Here is a 26,576-nt window from a genome sequence, read left to right as displayed (position 1 = left end):
CCACAAACTTTTTAAACAATCCTCATCATAATTTACCTAAAGCTGCAATTGCAACTTCACACATCTGTTTAAGCCTCACACTGAGCATTTGGTCAGCTACTACCAAAATGTTACACAGCTTCTCAGCATCTGTACATTCTGAAAACACAGCATGGATTGACATGTAAATAATTCCTGAAGTTTTTAAAACATTACTGCTGAAAACTTTTCAAACATTTCCATTTAAAAATTGATGAAAGGACCTTACTCAAGAAATAAGTTTAAACTTATTAATTTTACAACAATTGTAAATTAATGTATTTACAACATTATGTTAGTCACTCTCGTTGGGACATTCTTATGCAACAGGGATGTGATTGACCTGGCAGCTGGAGGGCTGAAACATTTTCGGCCATGGGTTTAAGGTGCGCTCTTTGGGTCAAAAGGACACTGCTGTAGAAGAAAAAATGGCTTTTTAGAAGTTCTTTAGAGGGCTCCCCTGTCTTTTAATTTGAAGCAAACTGGAATATTAACTTAAACAACTGAAAGCAACCAAATATTTTTTTTCAGGTAAAAAAAATAATATATATATTTTTTTTTTTTTTTTTTTTTTTGGGGGGGGATCTCTGGGGCCATAAGATCCGCAGATGACAAATCACATCCCTGTGCAAGAGGGTGATCTTATGCTGTTTGGTAAAGCCACCTGTCTGGGTTGGTGACTACAAACAAAACTCTCGAAATGCTCAGGCCTGAAATCGAACCTGAGATGCCTTGACGAGAAGTGAGTGCACTAACCACTGCCCTTGACTGACAACCTAAATCTTTATTCAGAGTTATGGGACTTGTGTTGCAATTTTAACATGTTTTAATACAGTCTTTGGAGTCATGGCCGCCACCATTAAAGATTTTGCATAATGCTAATAACAACATGAAAGCAAGCCCTATAATATGGGTAAGGTAATATGATTATGTGAAAACCAACCAAGTTAAATAATCCAGTCATCAAGTATCAATTGTAATCACTATAAATTTTGCTGTTGTAGATGGTAACTTGTATTTATATAATAATATGTACATAACTATGGCTTAAATCTCACAATTACCTCTTCATTTTTATACTTTCAAACTTTGTTGGGCCCTCATGATGCCTCAAGATTAATTTTTTTGGTTAAAATAATATGTGATAATCATATTTAAGGGGAGATAACTCTTCAACCTTTTGGATGTATGTAACGATAAAATACACCAGGCACTACTTCCAATCATTGTAATAACGTGACCAAATATCACCATGAAACATCTTTAATATATGAGAGCAGTTCACTTCACAAACTCCAATTAAAGGCACATAATTTGAAGACAAAATGGCTGTGTATGACATTTGTCAGGCACTACTTCCTATCATGGTGGCAATGTGTACCATGTATCAGAATTGTACATCTTAGACTATGAAAGTAGTTTTAACGGAGCACCTGCATATTATAGTCTGTAAACTCTAGCCACAGACTGACTGACCAATCCTATGGTGACTCCAATACCCCTTATTTAAATATGGTACCTACCTACTTAGGCATCACAGGTATTCCCTCAGAATTATATTTACTCAAAACTATTCCTGAAACATACCAGTAATTGTGTTTCTGATTATAAAACAAAGAAATTACCTGTTTAAGTTGCAAATTATAGAAAAAAACACACCATACCTGCAATCATTTTGGCATCATCTGTATTTGAATACTATTGAACACTTAATGTGTCCAAATGTGTTGCACTAATATAAAGCTGCTCCAATGAATAGAATAAATATGGTACCTGTAGTAATTTTGGCATCATTTGTAGCTCTTAGTCTAGAAGAAACTAGATATTGCTGTTTTGAAAAAGTGCTTGTCTTCCTAATTGTGTGGTCATTGCTGAGAATTAATCAATGATGGACATGAAATTTGTACTATTGGACTGTAGAGGAGCCAACAGTGACTTTGGCCTATTCACCCATATTCAATAGTGAACATCTACTGCATAAGATCAGTGATCTCAAAATCAATAGGGGTCATCTACTAATCATAACCAACTCGCATACCAAGTATACCAACTTGCATACCATGTATTCCTGGGTGCAAGCGTTCTTTATTTACTGAGCGGTAACTGTTTCTTCACCTCAAGGTCACGGCGACCTTGACCTTTGACCTACTGATCTCAAAATCAATAGGGTTCATCTACTAGTCATGACCAACTAGCATACCAAGTATGAAGTCCCTTGGTGCCAGCGTTTTTTAGTTATTGAGCGTATACCGTTTCTTGACCTCAAGGTCACGGTGAACTTGAACTTTAACCTACTAATCTAAAAATCAATAGTGGTCATCTGCTAGTGATGAACAACTAGCATACCAAGTATGAAGTTCCTGAACCCAAAGGATCTTTAGTTATTGAGCGGAAACCGTTTTTGCACCTCAAGTTTACCCCGATCTTAAACTTTGACCTACTGATCACCAAATCAATAGGAGCCATCTTCTAGTCATGACCAACCAGCATACCAAGTATGAAGTTCCTGGGTTTAAGTGTTCTATAGTTATTGAGCGGAAACAAAGTGTGACGTACAGACTGACTGACTGAAGGACAGGGCAAAAACAATATGTTTGAATGGAGGGAGACATAATAACTGCTTAAGCAAGGGAATAGAACAAATACAGTACCTGTTTAACATTTCCAAAAGTATAGAATAAATATGGTACCTGCAATAATTTTGGCATCATCTGTATACAGGTACTCCATTAGTACATCAAGAACATCAGCTGGTACCGCCAACGGCAACGGCCTGTTGGAAGAGGTCTAAAAAATACAATTTAAAGATATAGATTTAATATTTTTGTGATCAAATTGAAGTTTAAAGTTTAATAATTATATCATTATTTATTTTCAGATCAATATCAAAATGGCTGAAGGTTCTGCCTTAAAGGTTATAACCATGAATGCCCATGGAGCAACGACACATGGCATAACAGATGTAACAAACAAAAGAAAAAAAGCCATCAAAACACTAGTAGAAAAAGAAAAGCCACATCTAATAACTTTTCAAGAAAGCATAATTGACATGCACTTCTGGGATGATGAGACATTTCAAGACTATACATATATTGGACACAACAAAAACAATGCCAGCATACTGTATAACAAGAAGGAGTTATTTTGCAGTACAAGTTTTTACACTTTACCAAAAAAAGGAAATATAGTAGAAATAGTAGAAATAAATCTTGATAAAGAAAGCAATAGTAAAGATGAAGCACTTATAACATTCACCAAAAGTTTCCTAGAAAAATATCCTGACAAAATAAAAGGTAAACATCGTATATGCGTGTCAAAAATGAAAAGGATTAAACCACCTGGACAATATTTTGTCTGTATTTCATGGCACGGTCCAAGTAACCTGAACAACAAAAAAGAAAAACTAAAAGAAAAACTATTGGAAGACTTACTTCAATATGTGGACTTGTTGTCTAAAGATCTCGAAATTTCAGTAGTTATGGGCGGTGACTTTAATATCAGCACTGAGGAAGCCTTGGGAGTGATAAAAAACAGGATATTCAGTCTAGAAATCTTTAAATCCGCGGATGAGCCTATCATATACTATGTTGTAAGCAAAGGAAATATTTTCAAGCCAGAAAATGTGGAAAAAATAAAAAAAAACTTCTATATTGATGACATCTTCATTCATTGTCCAGTAAGGCTTAAGGTAAGTTAATTGAAAACACATCAGCTATAAGTTTAATCGAAGACTTGTCAGCTAGTTTAAAAAGTTTAATTGAGGTCTTATCAGATTTTACAATTTCAAAAACGATAAAATTCTAATTAATAATATGCGACTACGAGTACGAAATGACTTCACTACAACGCAAGACAGCTGGCAAGGCTGCCAGAAGACATGTATCATTTTTCATCACCTTCTTATTCTCAACACAGCACCCCTGTGACCCCCTTCCAAATCCCTTCAATAGAATGACTTCAATAAACATGCAAGACTTTTAATTCTCAATAAAGCAGCCCTTTGAGCCCCCTTCCAAGTTGAAAATGACTTCACTCAAATGACTTACTGAAGATGCAAGACAGCTGACAAGGCTGCCAGAAGACAATTGTATCATTTATCATCACCTTCTTATTCTCAATACAGCACCCCTGTGGCCCCTTCCAAGTTAAAAATGACTTCACTCAAATGACCTTACTGAAGATACAAGACAGCCAGCAAGGATGCCAGAAGACATGTATCATTTATCATCACCTTCTAATTCCCAATACAGCACCCCTGTGACCCCTTCCAAGGTGAAAATGTTTTCACTCAAATGACTTTACTAAAGATGCAAGTCCTATGGCCCCCTTCCTAGATGAAAACAAAAACTTTACTAAGCATGCAAAACAGCTAGCTAGGCTGCCAGAAGACATATATCTTTCACCATTACCTTTCTTATTCCAAATGCAAATTTGCAATTGGCTAAGTGGTTTAGGAAGAAAATTATTTGAAGGAGAAGTTGCTTGAAGGAAAATGTTGATGACAGATGATGGTTGATGAAGGACTGAAGGACGACAGACAATCCTCATATCAAAATTGCTCCACCTTGAAAGCTCTGTGCTCAGATGATCGTAAAAGTTAAGTCTTAAGCTTAATATTTCAATGATTTTTTTTCAGATCAAAATGGCTGTCGACACCCTCCCCTTCAAGATTTTAACGATGAATGCCAATGGAATACCTCGGTATACAAAGGAAAGAGAAACAGCCATACAAAACCTTGTCAGAAAAGAAAAGTCACATGTTATTCTCTTCCAGGAATGCATAGTTGGCATGAATTTTTGGGAAAATGATGAATTTCGAGACTATGAATATATTGGATCTTGCAAAAACCATGCAAGCATACTGTACAACAAGCAGGAATTATCTTGCGAGATAAGTTTTCATACTGATACAGATTGTCAAGGAATAATAAAATATAGACTTGATATCAATGCAGATAAACCTCTGATTGATTTTATTAACAGGATCCTCACAAAACATTCTGACATACAAAAACATTGTCTTTGCATGTCAAAAATGAGGAGAAAGAAAGTTCCCTCTCAACAAGAATTTGTCTGTATATCATGGCATAGTCAAGACAATCATGATGTAGACAAACAAAAATTGTTGGAAGACTTACTTCAAACCGTGGACAAGTGGTCTAAAGAATACAAAATTCCAGTGGTTATGGGCGGTGATTTCAATATCAGTTATACAGAAGCAGAGAAAGTAATAAAAGAAAAAAAATTAAGTCTAACAATATTGAAATCCGAAAATGAGGTTATGATATACTTTGTTGTGACAAAAGACTCTATTTTTGATACTCTTTCTGATTTTGAGAAAACAATTAAAAAAGAAAAAGAATTGCTTAATGATAATGTTGACATTTTTGACCATAATCTAGTCAAGTTTGAGTTAAATGACAATGCAAACACAGACAGTTCAAATGTAGACTCATCAGAAATTAAAGATGACAACTCATCAAAAAGTAAAGATGAAGAATGAAAAGATGAAGATTCATAAGAAAGTTAAGATGAAGAAAGTAAAGATGAAGACACATCAGAAAGTAAAGATGAAGAAAGTAAAGATGAAGACTCTTCAGAAAGTAAAGATGAAGACTCATCAGAAAGTAAAGATGAAGAAAGTAAAGATGAAGACTCTTCAGAAAGTAAAGATGAAGACTCTTCAGAAAGTAATGATGAAGACTCATCAGAAAGTAAAGATGAAGAAAGTAAAGTTGAAGAAAGTAAAGATGAAGACTCATCAGAAAGTAAAGATGAAGAAAGTAAAGTTGAAGAAAGTAAAGATGAAGACTCTTCAGAAAGTAATGATGAAGACTCATCAGAAAGTAAAGATGAAGAAAGTAAAGTTGAAGAAAGTAAAGATGAAGACTCATCAGAAAGTAAAGATGAAGAAAGTAAAGATGAAGACTCATCAGAAAGTAAAGTTGAAGAAAGTAAAGATGAAGACTCATCCGAAAGTAAAGATGAAGACTCTTCAGAAAGTAAAGATGAAGACTCGTCAGAAAGTAAAGACGAAGTACTAAAAATATAATTTATTTCATACCTTGTATTCATAATAGACTTTGTTAAACATCATGATTACAGTAACTGTACAATGACTTAATAGATCACAATGTGATCTTTCAATGATGTTTGTACTGAATAATAAAATCAACAAGTACGGTAGGTAAATGTGAAAACCCTATGATAAATGTATGGTTTCAGTGATGTATTGGAATTGGAACAGCCTAATTTAATTAAACAAGAGGGCCAAGATGGTCTTATATTGTTCACCTGATTGGAAGGGTTCTAAAGTTATTAAATGGGCAACATACTGGATGCCGCCTGCCCATATGCCCAAATTAAGTGAAACTAAAATATGTCTAGTTTACATGTGTATAAAATCATATAACATGTACTAAGTGTTAAAAAAGTTGCAATGGGCATTGACCTTTACAGTACTGTGAAAAAGTTGATTAAGTTTGAAGTTGAAATCTTCAATGATTGTTAAACAATAAAGTAATTATTAAAAATAAAAACAATAAACAACAAGAGATGTTTGTCAAACATTATGCCCCCCCTGAGCGCCATGCTGTCAGGATTATATGGACAATTGAATGAAATATGCATGGACCAAAATGACAGCTGTCACTGACATTGGATGCCTTAACGGCATTTTTACGATTATTACCATTTAAAGTGTGAGGTTATGACTATGATCTACCGTATTTTCCCGACTATAAGGCGACCCCCCTACTTTGCCCATGAAATCTGGTGTTTTTGTCTTGACTCGTTTATAAAACGGGGTAGATTTTTAAAGCAAATCCAGCACTTGAAATTCTCGAAGTCGGTGATAATGTTCAAGCTTAACAGTAAAATATCAACTAAATTTGTTCATTTGCTTGGGATTATTGATTTTTATTTTCCGATGGTATGGTATATTTGAACCAGCCTAGACGCAATTTTGGGATTTAAGTGGGTTCATACGGTATTTGACTGACCTATTTAAATACAAACCATTGCAGTGCATCTTTGATCTTTACACAGCTGGTGCTGTGACCACAAATTGTACTGTTTGATCTGCAGCCAACAAACAGAACAAATTCCATTACATGTGTTAATGAATTATATTTTCGCAAGTGTTTGTTTGGATTGCAGTTGATGGGACTTAAATTTTGAGTAATAAATAACCATTGATGATTGCGGATAAATTAATGTAACGATTAATGAAATATGTATTGAAATCTGCTAGTTACATGCATGTACATGATATATGGAAAACCTTATAGTAAGGAAAAAGTAAGTTTTATTTACGACATAGAAAAAATAACAATGCATTTAAAAAAAAATAAAAAAATTCAAAATATTTTTATTTTAAAGGTAACAAAATATGTCTCCTGGGAAAAACAAGGTGTTTGGACCAATAACATGTGTTATATTGAGTGTTCATCGTAGCGAAGCAAAGCAGATCTATGGTCGTCTTAATCCGATGGGTGTGATCGTGTCACTTTTATTGGGGTGTCATCCACAGACAATAAATCAGTCAGTTGAATACCTAGTATGTTGAATATTCCTGATTATGACTCTATTCTTTATGAAATTCTTATAGACTCCTATAAGACGGGCCCCCTACTTTAAGGTTAAAAATCAGGACCAAATTTCCCCGTCTTATAGTCGAGAAAATACGGTATGACCTAAAAATCCATAAGCTGGTCACCAAAAATCTAAATGTCAAGTTTGAGGGCCATGGGTGCAGGCATTGACAAGTTATCACACAGACAAGCTTTTTTTGTTCAAGGTCACTTTGACCTTGACCTTTGACCTGATGACTCCTAAAATCAATAAGGGTCATCTACTGGTCAGGCCCAACTTCCATGTCAAGTATGATGATCATAGGTTCAGGTAATGTTGAGATATCACTGCGAGAAGATTTGTTAACTTTTTTTGTGTTAAAGGTTACTGTGACCTTGACCCAAAGTCAAGAGGGGTCATCTACTGGTCAGGCCCAACCTTTAAGTCAAATTTGAGGGCCATGGGTGCAGGCATTGTTGAGTTATCACTCGGACAACCTTTTATCATTCAAGGTCACTGTGACCTTGACCTTTGGCCCAATGACCCCTAAAATCAATTGGGGTCATCTACTGGTCAGGCCCATCCTCCAAATCTAGTTTGATGACCATAGGTCTAGATATTGTTGAGTTATCACTCGAACAAGCTTTAAAATTATTTTACCATTAAAGGTCACTGTGACCTTGACCTTTGACCCGATGAGCCCTTAAATCAATAGGAGTCATCTACTGGTCAGGCCCAACCTTCATGTCAAGTTTGATGACCATACAGGGAGGGGGGGGGAATAATAAAATAAATACAGTAGAGAATATTTGTTGTTTTCAGTTTTAGATCATATTTTATTTCACAGTGTATTTTCACTAGTTTTCTATGATCATGAGTGAAATAAAATACAATCTTACACTAAAATCAACAATTTTTCTGTTTTCTTCCATGCTTTTTTGAGTTTTAATGGTATTGAAATGGGCAACGGACACTCACCCTATCACAATAGCCCATGCTGAACACTTTGTGCTATTAGGTGAGCTAAAGATATGCCTTTCTCCTCAGCTTTAAAGACAGGTTATATACATATTTCTTTCATATATGCAAGACTGTAGAGAAGGTTTATCCAGCAAATCAGTACAGACTGTATCTATGGAAGTTAAGACTGATTTTGACAGTTTTATTTAATTCAATATCGTTTCAACACAATATTAATGGTCGAAATTAGCTCAAGCCCGCAAGCCCTGCACTGGTAAAATGTCTTCCGGGCTTGCTCAAATTCTGAATTTTATATAGCAGGGCTTGTTCAAAAATATGATTCCATGCAATAGTATAAGAATTGGGGCTTGTTCATCCGAAAGTCTAATTTCAATGACTGCATATTGAACCTTATAAGGCTATCATGTCTTAGTTTAAAATTTAAACCTGGGCAATTTGGAGAATATTTCATTAATGTAGAGAAATTCAGGAACTGAAATTCGAGGGCTCAACCCAATAGTGAGAGTGGTCTAGTGGTATAGGTGTCCGCCTCTCACCCAAGAGGTTGTGGGTTCGATCCCCACCAGGGGTACTTTCTCATAGTCTCTCAAAAAGGACACAGTACTGGTTTCTGCCCAGGAAACGGACTCGAGAGTGATTCTATAAGCTATCAGCTTTCGTCACAATCAAGCTAAAATAAATTAGTATAAACCAACACAATAGTGTCGTAACTCCATTTCTTTTACAAAATGATGTTTTTGCATTTTTCACATGCTTTAACAGTTTTCCATTTGTCATCAAAATATTTTTGAAAAGTATTGATTTTTAAGTACTTAAAATGAAAATTTGTCCAAAAGTTGTATCTTAATTTGACTATTTTCATTTATGCAACACTGTCGTATATTGAGTTGCACTGAAAACTATGCCAAGTTTGATTTAAAAAAAAATACGCAACACTGTAGTAACTCAATGAATTTCAATAAAATGATGTCATAATAGTGATGCCATAGTGCTGTGATTTCACTTTTCTCAGAAAAGAAAACAACAACAGTAAACATTATACATGTACATGTTAAAAATTATGAAATCCAAATAATTTTGAAGATTTATATGCGCCACATCTGAAGATTACAGTTTTCAGGTGTTTTTATTTGTTCTGTTTTTTAAATACTCATAATATATTCCTTATCCTAGTTATGTATTGTACCTTGTGCTTAAAGAAGTTAAATGATTACCTTAATATTTGATATTCTGAGGCGATATAAGTTATTGCAGTAGCATCTTAAGTGAATTAAGTCTTATCCTAATAAAACTGACTTTTTCCATAATGTTACTTATCAAACTTATAGGATATTTATGGTAGCATTTTGATAAATAAATGAGTCTTACTAATACTTCTATACCATAGTAGTTAAAATACATGTTGTAGCATGCATTTTTAATGTGGTATTGGAAATCTAATATTTATAGAAAAAAAAGACTTAAGGCAAAATATATGGATAAGAATTTTTGCTCCCAGAACTTGATAAGTAAAAATGGTTGGGAATCATATAATGCTGATTCAAATACAGTTCTTGTCAGTTTTTTTGTAATCAATCTTTAGATTTCACATCATGCTCCAAGCAAAAGGTACTAGGCATCAAGGAAGCAAAGTGCTTTGTAGCAAAGGGAGATAATGTGTAGCAAATTTGGTGTGCGCATTCAGTTACATCCTATACAATAAGAATTTTAGATATTGAGAGCATGACATAGTTTATTGTCCAGTTAGCCGAGTCTCTTGAGCCTGGGACAAATAGAAATATACCGTTTGAAGTACTCAAAGTCAAAATGATTGGTCGGGGGTTAGATAGATGAGTGAGGGAGAAATAACTTGCAAACCATATTTAGCTTATGAGAAGTTTGCGGAGTCATGGCTCAGGAAGTGTCAGATGTATCAGACATGAGCAGTGAAGAGTGTGGTTGTTTAGATGATGAGGACACAGACAGCTACATTTTAGATGACTTGTTTCTAAATTAGGCAATGACAGACTTAAATAACATTTCAGATTTCCTTCAACATTTGATTTGAATACTTTAAAAGATGCTTGTGAAAATAATGTAAATGTTTGTGAAAGCTTGTACAATAATGATGTTACAGTTTACATCATGAATGACAGCATTGATGGGCATGATATGAGCTGATGTTGATGGGTTATGATGTTGATTAGGGTGATGTTGAGAGTTATGATGTTGAAGGGAGTGGTATGTAATGTTGTTGATGGGAATAATGTTGGTGGGGATGCTGTTGATGGGGTTGATGGCAATACTTTTGATGGGGGAGGTGTTAATGGTTATGATGCTGATGTGGTTGATGGCAATGATGTTGATGGGGGAGGTGTTAATGGTTATGATGCTGATGTGGTTGATGGCAATTATGTTGATGGGGGAGGTGTTAATAGTGATAATGCTGATGTGGTTGATGGCAATGATGTTGATGGGGGAGGTGTTAATGGTTATGATGCTGATGGTGTTGATAGCAATGATATTGATGGGGGAAATGTTAATGGTTATGATGCTGATGTGGTTGATGGCGATGATGTTGATAGGGGAGGTAATAATGGTTATGATGCTGATGTGGTTGATGGCAATGATGTTGATGGGGGAGGTGTTAATGGTTATGATGCTGATGTGGTTGATGGCGATGATGTTGATAGGGGAGGTGTTAATGGTTATGATGCTGATGGTGTTGATAGCAATGATGTTGACGGGGGGAGGTGTTAATGGTTATGATGCTGATGGAGTTGATAGCAATGATGTTGACGGGGGGATGTGTTAATGGTTATGATGCTGATGGTGTTGATAGCAATGATGTTGACGGGGGGAGGTGATAATGAGTATGTTGCGGATGGTGTTGATAGCAATGATGTTGACGGGGGAGGTGTCAATGTTTATGATGCTGATGGTTTTGATGGCAATGATGTTGATGGAGGAGGTGTTAATGGTTATGATGCTGATGTGGTTGATAGCAATGATGTTGACGGGGGTTAATGTTAATGGTTATGATGCTGATGTGGTCGGTAGCAATGATGTTGACGGGGGAGGTGTTAATGGTTATGATGCTGATGTGGTCGGTAGCAATGATGTTGACGGGGGAGATGTAAATGAATATGATGCTGATGTGGTCGGTAGCAATGATGTTGACGGGGGAGGTGTTAATGGTTATGATGCTGATGTGGTTGATGGCAATGATGTTGATGGGGGAGATGTAAATGAATATGATGCTGATGTGAGGAAGATGATGATATACCGTTGATTTATCTTGTTGACAAAGGGAAAATTTCATTAGCTAATGAAAGTCAAAGCCCAATTTAAAAACTAACCAATGTAATAAACAGATTTATTAAGCTTGTGCATCAAGCAGATCATTCCAGATGTCCACCGCCCCTTTTTCCTCCTACTCTCACATGACACTGCAGTGTCAAATTCCAGGGTAGCCATTGCAAATAAGAAAACTTGATTGTTTTGTATTGATGCTTGAAACTCATGCATTGAACACATTGTATAGCCTGAAAATAGTTTTTCAAAGTCATCCGAAAAAATAGTGAATTTGTTTTTCTTGTTTTACTTGGTGTAATGCTGCTTTGACTAAAACATATTTTCTGGCTTAAATTGTTTTTGAACCAGTTGAGTAGAGCTCATAGGACAAGTGAACTTGTGTATATAATAAGAACTTCCCCTTTATGGAAACAAACCAAATATTTAAAAACAATGGTCAATATTGTCATTATAAGATTCCTTTGAAGGTCATTTTTTCCTGATTTTTTTTTAAAGAAATTTTATTGGGCAGCCAATTTTTGTCAGTTATATGGGAATGATTGTTATAAAGTTAAGCATATAATTTAAAAATGAAAGTATTTCAAAATTGAATGACAGTATCGAATGTGTGCTTAGCTTTGCGAAAATGATTTTAATTACAGCTGTTTATGAACTTATGTTTAAATCATGTATCTATTCTTTGTTAAAGCTTTAAATACCGTAAATGACTGGGTATTAGACGCACTTTTTTCCCTCAGATTTTGATGCAAAAAAATGCCTGCGTATAATACCCAGTAACAATTTTTTGAACTTTTTTTCTGAGGTCAATTTCAAGCCGAGAGTTTGTTTAGATTTATGTAGAAAGGGATGTTACTCGTGTCATATTGATCGAGTATATACGGGTTAAAACGGCAGTTGAAGATCGGGATACGGTATATCGTAAGACGTTTATAATTTCAACAAAAATATTTTTTGATTCAAGTTACCGTAATTCACCTAAGAGTTCGGACACTCTAAATATTTGGACACCCATAATTATTTCCCAAAATAATTTATTTTGCGTACCTAATTTTCGGACACCCAAAGGACATCAATCATAACTTTCATAGTTACCAAGTTTCACAGACGAAGATTATTGATTTTTATCTTTACAATGCCTGGCTAGATTACCTAACCGTATACACCACTCTGACAATTTAATTAGTTACTACCCATCCTAAACGATTTATTGCCTGTTGAAAAGGAAGTGTGATATATTTATTTGAGGATTAAACAAACAACAAGGGCAATCAAGGGATTAAGAAAACATCGACATGGCATGTTTGTAAAACGATCTGCCAATAAGCTTTCAAACTTGTACCACACTTATAGACTATATGAAGCAATAATCGTACAGTTATACATTAATCCTGCATAGCAATGTCCATGCTCTCCACGAGATTCTCATGGGTATAACTGTAAGTTATGTGACTACACAGTGTGACTCTTTGATCTGAAGCCGATAGAATGTGTTTATTAAGTTCAGTGCATGTATAAAATGGTGTTTTAATTAACTTCATGAAGGATTTAAGTGTATGACCATTGATTACTACGGATAAATTAATAAGTGGTAAAAAGCAAACATGAAGAAAAAAGGCAGGTTAAACAAACATGTAAATAAAATGTAAAAATGATTTTTCACAGATTTTTTTCCCTGCGTCTAATACCCCCATCGTCTTATACCCAGTCATTTACGGTAAACATTTTTGTTCAATTTGAGATACAGGATGAACAAAATCTTGTTGTGAAAATTAAATACTTGAGTGTCAAATTAGATCTCTATTCAACTCAAATAACGAGCATTTTCAAACATGATGCACTATGGGGTTGTAATAATTATCATAATTATATAAAAGTTGTCCATTAGCGTTTAGTTAGTAACCATAGTTCTCATTGATTATGACAAAAATAAAAAATGCTACAGTGTTGCATTAATATATTTTATCAAATTGAAATAATATCAGGTGGAAAACTGTCGTAAGTCAAGTTACGACAGTGTTGCATAAATATATACTTTGAAGAAATCTGACTTTTGGAAAAACTGTAGAAAGTCAAATTTTCATCAAATTCATCTTTTGTGTTCAATGTTTGAAGGCAATATATTCTTTGGTTTAAAACTATCATAGTGTACAACATTGTTATGTTCAAATACTTTAAATAAATCCAACAAAAATTAATTAAGAATGTTTTTTCCTTGTCCTGAACAATTTTGAAAAATGGAGTTACGACAGTACTGCTTTGAGCCGTCGGTATATAAGTTTGAATTTTGAAAAATGTGAAAGTGTCTATGCCTTTAATGCACCAGTCAATTGTAAATATTTGCTTTTCAGTATACTTAACCAGTTAGACCCACTTTCTTTGCTCACTCCGAGCGATAAGGAAAATTGTTTGGGGGGTTCCTCCAAGGATAAAACTGTTTTCCTAGCTGATCCCTCGCCCACCCCTCATTGCTGGTTTACCACTGAGTGTTATTAGAATGGTAGCATTACAAATTACCAGATATTATTGATATATACCCTGTGACGGAACTCGGTATCTGTTGAATCTTTCATTTCCAGATTTTTTTGTTTTTATCATTATGTACAATGTTCGTAAGTTATATTAGTTTCTAAACAGCATTGTACAGTATTAGATATGTGAAAAAAAGCCAATTTAATAGTGTATTGACTTGATAATAATAAACATTGAATCATGTATATATTGCCTCTGTTTCTATTGCATTGTTCAACAGCCAACATTTTACATGATTTTGAACTATGACCTGTGATGTCATGAGCATGTTCAATAGCATATAATTACATAATATTTATTATTGGTAGTTAAAAATAGCTAGATTTGTTTTAAGATTTTTCAACAGAAACATGGCAAGAAGTTTGACCGCAGTCACTTTCAATCGTGATTTTCCAAAAACTTTAAATAATATCTTCTTTGGATGCATCACTCATTTATTAATATTAATACTATATCAAAATAAAATGCCATTATTCAGTCATGACATGATCACACATGATCAACAAGAGCAAAACTCACATTCTGTAATGCATTGGCAAAAATGACTGCATTCTTGTGGTAAGCTTACTTCATGCAAAACGTTACGTTTTAAAGTTTGCAAATACTTTCTTGGAAGTGAATCTGAAAAAAAATTGAAAGGGCAGAGAAGAACCATAACAGCAATTTACTTCAGCCATCATAATTGTCTGAAACTTTTATTCAAATAAAATGAATTTAAAGGAATACGATTTCTTCTGTCCACTGATCAGCTGCCGAGAGTGGAAAATCCAAACTCTGCAGAACACTGACAGTTGATACATCATTGTCTCCGTGGCGAAAGCGAAAGTTAGCAGAGGGATGTGGAAAGTGGGTCTAATTCATCGAGTGTACTGTATATGGCATGATCAAAATCGCACAGAACCAGCAAATGGCGGATTTTACCAGCCATGCCATTAAGATTAGTTTGACTAGTTACTTCTTCACAAAAGTATTTTAGCAGCCACAGGGCTCGAATTTAGCACTCGCACACTCGCAAAATGTGAGTCAAAATTGGAAAATGGGAGTTAAATATAAAGACACTCGATGTAAATGTAGAACTATGTAAAACTAATTTTAGATTAACATTCTGCGCACAATCACGTACTCGTTACTATGTGGCAGGTACTCGTTACACATCTACAGTTTTGTAGACAGGTCTTTGGTTTTCATTTTTGGCGGCGGTATTTAGCAATAATCGTATTGAGACACAGTCTGTATAATGATGACAAGCAAAAAGAAAAGTTTTTTTACTCATGGTGATTTAAAATCGCCGATGGCTGATGGCGATGATCAAGCAGTTCCAAAAAAGAAGCCAAAATTAAATAATCTGTCGGTAAAAACTGGAAATGAACATAAAGTGAATCGGTGGGCAACGTGGCTGGAGGCCGGATGTATTACCCTAGGCTATGGGCAGAGATTAATATTACACTGTCAGTGTTACATTTATAATGATATCATTTAATGTACAATTACATGATTATTCATTAAAACTATGCCTTAAATCAGTGTTTTCCATACATTTTTTTTCCCTAGCAAACACAAAGGGTTGACTTAAAAAATGCAAGTGAGTTTCAGGTTTTACGAGTTGAAAATTTAAGCACAGTGACTCTCAAAATTTGCAAGTATCAAAAAAAGTTAAATTTCAGCGCTGCAGCCATGCAAATATGATTATTTTTTACTGGTAACCTCTATGCACAAAATTTATGCCATTATGAGTGTGTATGACTGGTTACCTCCATGTAAAGATCTATGTCATTATGATAACGCTAGATTGGTCTATGTCACTGTGATGAAATTGATTGGTTACCTCCATGCAGAAATCTATGCCATTAAGAAAATACTCGACTGGTGACCTTCATGCAGAAATATATGCCATTCAGAATATGCTTGACCAGTGACCGCTGTGTAGTATCTATGCCATTATGAATATGCTTGACTGGTGACCTCTATGCAGAAAACTATGCCATAAAAAAAATACTCGACTGGTGACCTCCATGCAGAAATATTTGCCATTCAGAATATGCTTGACTGGTGACCGCTGTGTAGTATCTATGCCATTATGAATATGCTTGACTGGTGACCTCTATGCAGAAATCTATGCCATTAAGAAAATACTCGACGGATGACCTCTTTGCAGAAATCAATGCCATTAAGATTATGCTTGACTGGTGACCTCTATGCAGAAATCTATGCAATTAAGATTATGCTTGACAGGTGACCTCCATGCAGAAATCTATGGAATTAAGATTATGCTTGACGGGTGACCTCCATGCAGAAATCTATGCAATTAAGATTATGCTTGACGGGTGACCTCCATGCAGAAATCTATGCCATTAAGATTATGCTTGACTGGTGACCTCCATGCAGAAATCTATGCAATTAAGATTATGCTTGACGGGTGACCTCCATGCAGAAATCTATGCAATTAAGAATATGCTTGACGGGTGACCTCCATGCAGAAATCTATGCAATTAAGATTATGCTTGACCGGTGACTGCCATGCAGAAATCTATGCAATTAAGATAATGCTTGACGGGAGACCTCCATGCAGAAATCTATGCAATTAAGATTATGCTTGACCGGTGACCTCCATGCAGAAATCTATGCAATTAAGAATATGCTTGATGGGTGACCTCCATGCAGAAATCTATGCAACTAAGATTATGCTTGACTGGTGACCTCTATGCAGAAATATATGCAATTAAGATTATGCTTGACTGGTGACCTCTATGCAGAAATCTATGCAATTAAGATTATGCTTGACGGGAGACCTCCATGCAGAAATCTATGCAATTAAGATTATGCTTGACCGGTGACCTCCATGCAGAAATCTATGCAATTAAGAATATGCTTGATGGGTGACCTCCATGCAGAAATCTATGCAACTAAGATTATGCTTGACTGGTGACCTCTATGCAGAAATCTATGCAATTAAGATTATGCTAGACTGGTGACCTCTATGCAGAAATATATGCAATTAAGATTATGCTTGAATGGTGACCTCTATGCAGAAATCTATGCAATTAAGATTATGCTTGACTGTTGACCTCTATGCAAAAATCTATGCAATTAAGATTATGCTTGACTGGTGACCTCTATGCAGAAATCTATGCAATTAAGATTATGTCTGACGGGTGAACTCCATGCAGAAATCTATGCAATTAAGATTATGTTTGACTGGTGACCTCCATGCAGAAATCTATGCAATTAAGAATATGCTTGACTGGTGACCTCCATGCAGAAATCTACACCATTTAGACTATGCTAGACTGGTTACCTCCATGCAAATATTTATACCATAAAGACTATGTAGACTGGTTACCTCCATGCAAAAATCAATACCAATAAGATTAAGCTTGACTGGTTACCTCTATCCATCCTGACCCCAGCATGCTATGGAAATACTGTAGTCTGGCCACCAGTATACATTTATGGCATTGAAACACTTCCCCATCGTCTGACACCACAGAGACGTCATACATCTCCCATTTTGTACCCCTGGAAACAACAAGGACTCATTATTAAAATAGACCAAAATTATTTTTAAAGGGACATTCACAACATGTGAGTAACTATTATATTGTCTTTTAAATTTACTCAAATTGAAAAACAATTGATTTGAAATTAAGGACTTGAGAGCAACAGAATAATTTGAACAAAGTTACGTAAAATAAGATCAGGGCTATTCCATTTAAATATATAAACCCCGGGGAAGGCACTTTTAAAATATACTACCCCCCTACAGAAGCAAATTTACCCTTTCAGAGTCCAAATTAGCAAAAAAAGACACACACCCATATACTTTTAAAATAATTGCCTTCCCCCAATGGATTATATGTTTAACTGGAATAGCACTTAATATAAGTCAGTTTTCAATAATTGCCTTCCCCCAATGCATTATATGTTTTACTGGAATAGCCCTTAATATAAGTCAGTTTTCAATAATTATTATTGTGCCCAGTACTGTATTCACAGCCATTTTATGTAAGTCATATTGAAGTTGTTGAGAGTTTAAAAAAATATGCATCTATGAAATCAAATGGGTCATCCTTTATGTGAAATTATTGATCTAAATTGACAAGTTCTTCTGAACAAGTTCAATCAATTACACATTAAATAACTATGGATCTTGCATTCCAACAAAACCACAGATACCAATCCAATAATTAATATGGTCAAACCGAGCCCCTTAAAGGGGCTGTCTCACAGATGATAAAATAGTGAAAAAAAAGAAAAATGTCGAAAAATGCCATAAACTTGGTATCGATGTGTACAATGCATTGAAACTTACTAACTGAAGTACCACATAGTTTACAATTTATTTAAGTTTAGCAGTTATTTCATATTTTTCCATTTGAAAAAGATTACTGGGTATGTCTACCTGGTAGAATTCTTTCCTTATGCGTGATTGGCTAGTCGATGTTATCACGTGATATTACTGGTAGGTGTATCGCTTAATTTTGTCACCTGATTAGAATAAGTCTTAATAGCTCAGTCAGTAACACGCTGGACTTCAATTTTGGCGACGCGGGTTCGAACCCATTTTGGCGACGCGGGTTCGAACCCGTTCTCCGACACAATTTTTTTTTTTTAATTTGGTACTTTTTTTACAATTATGATATCAAAGCGTAAGACGTTCTATTAGATAACTTTCCTGAGATTCATTACAGAAAAAAACTTATTTTGCTGCCAATCTGTGACACAGTCCCTTTAAACATGACTTTAGATAAATTATAAACTATATAATCTTTAAATATATTAACAGCAAACACCAAAAATAATTGTGGATATTTATACCAGTGTGTGCATACCACGTGATAAATTACGTCATATATGCTGTGTTGGAAGGCAATATCTTGCTTAAAATGAAGACTTAAATCAAAGAGAACTTTTCTTGTACAACACCATTTTAAATGAAACAAAGGGCAGTCTATGCCTCTTATAGAGCTCCGCAAAATTTGATAAAGTCATTAGTTTCATCAAACACTTCGACAAACTTGTTTCCAAAATAATGTTTTGCCAGTGCTCCAACAGGCGGCCGTATTATGAACAGGTTTGTCGAAGTGTTTAAAGAAACTAAACTTTCAATCAAACTCTGGTAAAAGACCGAAGAAGGGGCTTTGTAAGCGGCGTAGACTGCGCTATGTTTTATTTAAAATGGCGAAGAAATAGTGAAGTTATCTTTGTTTAAAGTCTTTTTTCAAATCAAAATATCGCTTTCTGACGTAGCATTTGTGACACAATTTATCACGTGGTATACACACACTGTATACTGTGATTTTGTGCTCAATGTGAGAAAAAATAGATTTTCTCTCTAAATTCTCTAGTTATTTCGCTCTAAATTCTCTAGTTATTTCGCTCTAAATTCTCTAGTTATTCTGCTCTAAATTCTCTAGTTATTCTGCTCTAAATTCTCTAGTTATTCTGCTCTAAATTCTCTAGTTTTTCTCTCAAAATTCTCTAGTTTTTTTTCTGTAAACTCCTACAGAACCATTTCCTCAGCAGTGAATAAAATAACTTGAAAGGAAATGATTTTTATTTTTTTTTAAATATAAATATAAAGGTCCAACAACAGCTTACACCAAGGTAATAATAAGACAACCTTAAGTTACCTGAGTTTGTTTCTATCAAATGAGAGTGATGTCCTGAGGTCTGCCTTTCCTGTGGATTCAACCTTCCCATTCTTCCAACTCACACTTGAAATTCTGAAAATATGTACAAAATTGGACATGCACATAACATATTATACTCAAAAAGTTTTAAATTAAAATATTTTGATTATTTCTTTTTTAAAAATTAGGTGCCAGTCAAAATTTCCTGCACCAATCTCAATGAAGATCGTAAGACTTGAAAGTTCTTAGATTTACTTTGTTTTATGACTTTTTTTTAATATTAAGCCTGAGGTGCTGAAATTTAATCTTCAACTACCTACCGTTTGGCCAATCCTTTGACTCCCCATTGCCTCGCCAAGTCAGCCAACATTTTCAAAGGATTCTGATCATACCCTTTCTGTTCTTGAGCCTTCTTTTTTCCTTTCTTCTGTCTTTGCTTACTTATAACCTCAAATGCGGACCTCCTTCCTTCAATTCTTTCAACATCGGCACCAAACTCCATATCCATATCAATAAGTTCACCAGAAGAATCATTACTTTTTCTATCCAGCACAAATTTAGCACCAGGAGAAACCAGATCACATGTGTCCGTGTAGATGTACCTTAGGAGTTGCTCAAGAATTTGAGGTTGAATATCACAAAGGTCAAGGACAGGTTTTTCAAGGTCACAAGAGATCATTATATTTGCAAGCAGAGAAGGAAAGTTGGCACAGCGACTGATCATTATAAATCTGTGAACCGGCCATCTCTGTTCCTTTATCTGAAACAAAAAATAAAACAATGGGGAGAATTGATCTGTTATGCTCAACATGTATGTCTAGTTTCATGCCTATAAGTCTAATGTTTTTTTTCTCTTCTTTATGACAGTTGTCATGGGACAAGACAGAATTATAGGTTTTACTGTTTAAATATCTCTTGCAACATGCCTACGAAATTTCTTTTGCATATCTTTACTGGTTTTCAATTCATGGCCAAGTAATAAAAGTAAAGGTTTAAGTTTAAGTTTTTGTACAGAGTGCGGATTATGCTGATGACATTAACAAAGTCACCCAAGGTATCACAATTCCAAGCAGGTTAGAGATAGGTGATATGTTTATAAGAGAACCACTGAGCGAACGCCAATGCTTAGCTGTTTCTTGTATTCCTTCAAATAAGGAGTAATTTGCCTATCACTAACAGAAAATTATAGGCCTTGGTTGACCTGTGTGTAAGGCCATGGTTAAAGTTTTAAGACATTGGCAACAACAGCTATTAAATGTAACTGGAACTATTTTGTTAAAGGGGCTAGACATCAGATGATACATTTACAAGAGAAAAAGAAAATTGTCAAAAACTTATAAAAAAAACGATATCGTTGTGTACATTGCATTGAATAATATTTATTGATGTATCACATCGCTTTATGACACAGCATCTTTGACAGTTTTTGTTTATTTTTCAAATTCGAAATTTACTTAGATTGTCTACAAAAAAAAGATTGTCTACCACATAAAGACCATCATATCATCGGGATCCTACCAGCTAACTTTGACAATTCTAGGCCTGTTTTGAGGAAATACTGTATTTGCCAATTTTTTGACCATCTGGTGTCTAGCCCCTTAAGACACTCATTCTGAACCAATCTGTCCTAGACCCCATGCTTTAAAAAAACAGTAATTCTGCATGTGCCTCATCCCTCAACTCATCACACTTTATTTTAAATCTGCTTTACTCTGCCCTAAGAGAAAGGCTTTCCAACAAACCTGCAAAATGAGGTCATGAACGAGATCAAATTCATCTGCTTCCTCAAGAAGCTTTTCGAAGCAATCTCGCATCACACTTCCACAGACGCTTGGCACATCGGTTAGGCTGAAAACCAAATAACAAACTATAAATATTAAATTTCCCTTATCTCAGCAACGTTCATCAGTTGAAGTTCCATTGCAATAAAAACAAGAGCTTTAAAGGCGCTAGACTGCAATTTTGGCGACACATGTTTGAGCCCGGAACAATCTGCTCAGTGTATTTCTTATTGAACCTGAGACCCCAAATTTTGCCTTTGTACTGTCCAAATCTTAAAATAAGATTATGAATACGTACACACATGACATATCAGGCAGTTGAAACCTTATATTACTTCAATTAAGCACATTTTCTGCCAAATTCATAATGTTCAAGTTCTTTAAAGTCTGATTCAATGTGCCCTTTTTACTCTTAGCACCCTGTCCCTTTTTCTGCAGCACCTGTCCCTTTTCTGCAACACCCTGTCCCTTTTAAGCAGCACCCTGTCCCTTTTGAGCAGCACCCTGTCCTTTTTAAAACCTGGCTAAAAACCTACCAAAATAAGTATGCTGAGGTTGATCTTGTCATAAGGTAATAAAGATCGTATGAGAAACTAGAACTGTAAGCCATAGGCTAACGAATACCCCCCACCCCTCCATGTCTAGGTTGTTTGCCCTGGAGTTAGGCCAGACAAAGCTAATTTTGCCTACAAGGGGAGATAACTCCAGTCAGGGTCATGTGACCTGTACCAAATTCACAGAGGCGAAAGTTTACAACATGGCCATTAATTTCTGAAAGTTTGATAAAGATTTGTTGAATAATAACAAAGATGAATCCCGGACAGGGCTTATTTTGCCTACTTTAACACATCAAGGGGAGATAACTCCAGTCAGGGTCATGTGACCTGTACCAAATTCACAGAGGCGAAAGTTTACAACATGGCCATTAATTTCTGAAAGTTTGATAAAGATTTGTTGAATAATAACAAAGATGAATCCCGGACAGGGCTTATTTTGCCTACTTTAACACATCAAGGGGAGATAACTCTGGTCAGGGTCATGTGACCCGTACCAATTTCACAGAGGCGCAAGTTTACATCATGGCCATTAATATCTGAAAGTTTGAAAAAGATTTGTTGAATAATAACAAAGATGAATCCCGGACAGGGCTTATTTTGCCTACTTTAACACATCAAGGGGAGATAACTCCAGTCAGGGTCATGTGACCTGTACCAAATTCACAGAGGCGAAAGTTTACAACATGGCCATTAATTTCTGAAAGTTTGATATAGATTTGTTGAATAATAACAAAGATGAATCCCGGACAGGGCTTATTTTGCCTACTTTAACACATCAAGGGGAGATAACTCTGGTCAGGGTCATGTGACCCGTACCAATTTCACAGAGGCGCAAGTTTACATCATGGCCATTAATATCTGAAAGTTTGAAAAAGATTTGTTCAATAACGACAAAGATGAATCCCGGACAAAAAAAAAACGGACGGACAGACAGACGGACATTACCCGATTCCAGTATACCCCCCCAAACTTTGTTTTGGGGGGTATAATAAGGGTTGAAATGTACCAAGTATAAGGCAAGGACTGTATAACAGCGAAGTTATGTCCCTTCTTGTCCGCAGCTATGTACGAGGCTCGATGAATATGCGGCACTAGGCGAACTTGGAGTTCTTCCGTTTCTTCGCGCATCAGTAACTCCATCAACGTCATCTGACCAAATGCACCTTCTATACTCTCTGCAGAATGATAATGAAGTCAAGTCAATTGTCTATTTGTTAATAGAAGGACATCGGCCCAAACTACATAGCTTACAGAATAAATTCATGAGAAGTTGTGTCACATGAGTGCATCAGTACAAGCAAACTATATGTAATAAACATAATTTCGTCCTTTCCGATTCCGATGAATAAATGAAACATTTCCAATAAATTGACCAATATTAACAGGTTGTTGACATGATATATACGTTACAGGGTAAGTAGGTGACCCGATATGGAATATATATGGGGCGCAGGAAACCATATTATGGTTCAAGCTTCGCTCTCACCCAAAATGGTTTCCTTTGCCCAGTATATCCCATATTGGGTCATCTACTAACTTCTTTAAAAACTTATTTCAATCACAATCACATTATTATTAACATCATTTTTTTTTACACTTTTTTGTTCAAGGAAAAGTGTTCCTTTTTCTTATTAACCCTTTAGCGCATGTATACGAGATAGGCCGACATAGCTCATTAGCAGATGTATACGCATCTGGCCGACCGTATCCATTACTGGATGTAAATGCATGGCCCGCATATTTCAATAGGGTCATTTCAATATTTCAATTTTGCATCTTTCTTTTTGTAAACAATATCCCGGATGTTTATAAAATTAAAGTTTAACCTTTTGTGTATTGATTTTCCCTTGAAAATATCGTCTGCTAAAATGAGAAGGTGTTTATACTCCCAATCGCAGGTGTGATATCCCATTGTGACGTAATAAAACCATGAGCTGAGTACTGTATGGAATTTCCCCCAAATTCATTGATGCGTAAATCATTAAATATATTACGTCAGTTCAGTTGACCATTAAAATCAATTGAGATTATATTTACTTAAAGGTAATATTTTGTTTACAAACAAAAGAAACAATTAGTAAATGAGAAAATGATGGGTAAATTTTCTGTGAAGCTTATATAATGTCCATCATAGTTTTGGCTGTAAAATAGGTCATGTGCAAGCGTTTTGTTTGATCTAGATCTTTTTATTCATACCGGAAAATCATTTATCGGCTTTCTATTTTTGTAAACAATTTAATGAGGGGGTAATAAAGTTAAACAGACACCTTGGACTGGATCTCTCAGCTGGATGACACCGGATATTCCTGACATATTTCTGTGTATTACACACAACAACATAAATTGTCGGCTTTTTAATCCAGATGGGTCTTTTTTATGATAGGGGTAATAAAAATTAGATCGATCCCAGCATTTTATTACCCTTTGATTTAATGCAATTATGACATTGCAAAGAAATTCCATCTTGAAAATACATTCACAGCTGAAATAAAATAATTTAATATTTCATCATTGACACCATTTATTAGATAATTTAATTATCTATAAAAAATGTATTCACATAAAAAAGATTTGGACACAATTATTTGGAGTAACATTGATTTTAAGGTCATACTGCTGTTTTCATTTTCTCATTTTCAAATATCCAGAAAAGTACCTATACAGATAAGGACTGCTTATCAGTAAGATGGCTATTGACTGGGAGGTGTAATCTGGCCACTTGTCTATGTGCTAAAGGGTTAACCCTTTCCCTGATACATACGCCATTCTACTCCTCTATCGATAGCCTGATAGATACGCTTTTCTACTCCTCTATCGATAGCCTCATACATACGCTATTCTACGCTCTATCGATAACCCGATAGATACGCGATTCTACGACTCTCATTTTCAATTGTCAAAATAAACATCATCAACGATCAAAAACGCCTATTAAATGTTACTTATATCACTAATGATACAGAATAAAGTGAATTATGCAATAAAATAACCTTGTCATTATGTAAAGTTGTTGAATAAATTAATCCATTCGCGACATGAGTAAAATCCATACAACAGCACTAAAACATCGATGTTTTCTTTCAGTCTCGTGCCTTTTCCGCATGGTTGACCCATTTTTGACCAACATAATGTACAAGAGATTGTTCGTATTTATAACGACCAATAAAATTCGCGGAAACCATATATCACGTGGCGAGGTCATAATGACACAGGTAGTGTCTTTGGGTTTCAGAAGCGACCTAAATGAAAAAAATACGCTGGCAACTTCTATTCTTGATAAAGCCGTGAATTTTTTGTTATTCTGATAATATCTGATGCATTTATGTTAGCACGTACAGTAATTAATCATATAAATAATGAAAAAAGATGATGTTACTATTCAAGATTTTCGGAAAATCGCGACTAAAAGAGACAGAGGTCAAACACGCCTTAAAAGTTCACAGCGCATGCTTGACGCATGCTTGTCTCGTTTTTTTAATGGAAAATACCCATACACGTCACTAGCTATTTAAAACTACCAATAATTTATATCATATAAATATATCCTATTGATCACGCGCTAATGACGTCACCTGTCATGGTTTAGAAATGTGTCAAAATGGCTGATTTACGATGTAGTAAACAAGAGTCTGGCTTGAATAAACACATGTCATTTGTCACTTCTGTTTCCAAAAATGGAATGTTAATCCGGTAATAAAAATGTCCCCTTACGTCTGCTAATCAAAGTTAGTATTTTGTTGTGAATACACGGATAATAATAAACTTATATGTGATATGACAATATGCATCTGCAGTGAATTTACTTGTAGTAAACGTTTTTATAGTTTTAAAGTCTTGTTCCTTCTTTTTCACCCATGGTCAATTATGTAAGAAACCCCAAAAATAATACAGCTCAGTTGTTTTTTAAAATGTTTTAAAAGCAATATTTACAGTCTTATTAGTCTGAATTATTCATTAAATATGCAGTTATATACAGCCAAACATGCCTATAAGTGCAGATTTGTGATAGAAATTGGCTAAAAAATATGTTTGAACAAATGATATTATGGAACTATACATCTGACAGAAATAAAATTTATATCATAACAAAGATAATTTTATGCTCTAAAAATCATACATTCACATCAAAATGATAAAATGATTCCTTCTACTTCTAATTATGATCTTAGCAGAGCAGGTATCAATTTCTTACTGAATTTTCCAATACCTCTATG

General features: G+C 35.0%; 2 protein-coding genes across 2 annotated transcripts in view; one reads left to right on the top strand and one right to left on the bottom strand.

The window, feature by feature from the left end:
* LOC128237260 (inhibitor of Bruton tyrosine kinase-like) overlaps positions 1-26,576 on the bottom strand; it is a 58,251-nt gene that overhangs the window by 17,644 nt on the left and 14,031 nt on the right. Inside the window, exons 11-17 of the mRNA XM_052952622.1 lie at positions 23,369-23,537; positions 21,767-21,872; positions 20,345-20,784; positions 20,025-20,117; positions 17,781-17,910; positions 2,709-2,805; positions 37-138 (exon numbers count right to left, since the gene is read on the bottom strand). Of these exons, the coding sequence (XP_052808582.1) occupies positions 37-138; positions 2,709-2,805; positions 17,781-17,910; positions 20,025-20,117; positions 20,345-20,784; positions 21,767-21,872; positions 23,369-23,537 (1,137 nt within the window). The remainder of the gene's footprint in view (positions 1-36; positions 139-2,708; positions 2,806-17,780; positions 17,911-20,024; positions 20,118-20,344; positions 20,785-21,766; positions 21,873-23,368; positions 23,538-26,576) is intronic.
* Positions 3,281-5,666, top strand: LOC128237263 (uncharacterized). The gene is made up of 2 exons (XM_052952629.1): positions 3,281-3,706; positions 4,655-5,666. The coding sequence occupies exons 1-2, from the start codon at positions 3,338-3,340 to the stop codon at positions 5,519-5,521; spliced, it is 1,236 nt and encodes a 411-aa protein (XP_052808589.1). The 5' UTR covers positions 3,281-3,337; the 3' UTR covers positions 5,522-5,666.

The sequence above is a fragment of the Mya arenaria genome, chromosome 6 (genome assembly GCF_026914265.1).
Source record: "Mya arenaria isolate MELC-2E11 chromosome 6, ASM2691426v1".
NCBI lineage: Eukaryota > Metazoa > Mollusca > Bivalvia > Myida > Myidae > Mya > Mya arenaria.
The sequence above is the reverse complement of the archived record's forward strand: the minus strand, read 5'-3'. Positions and strand labels throughout refer to the sequence as shown.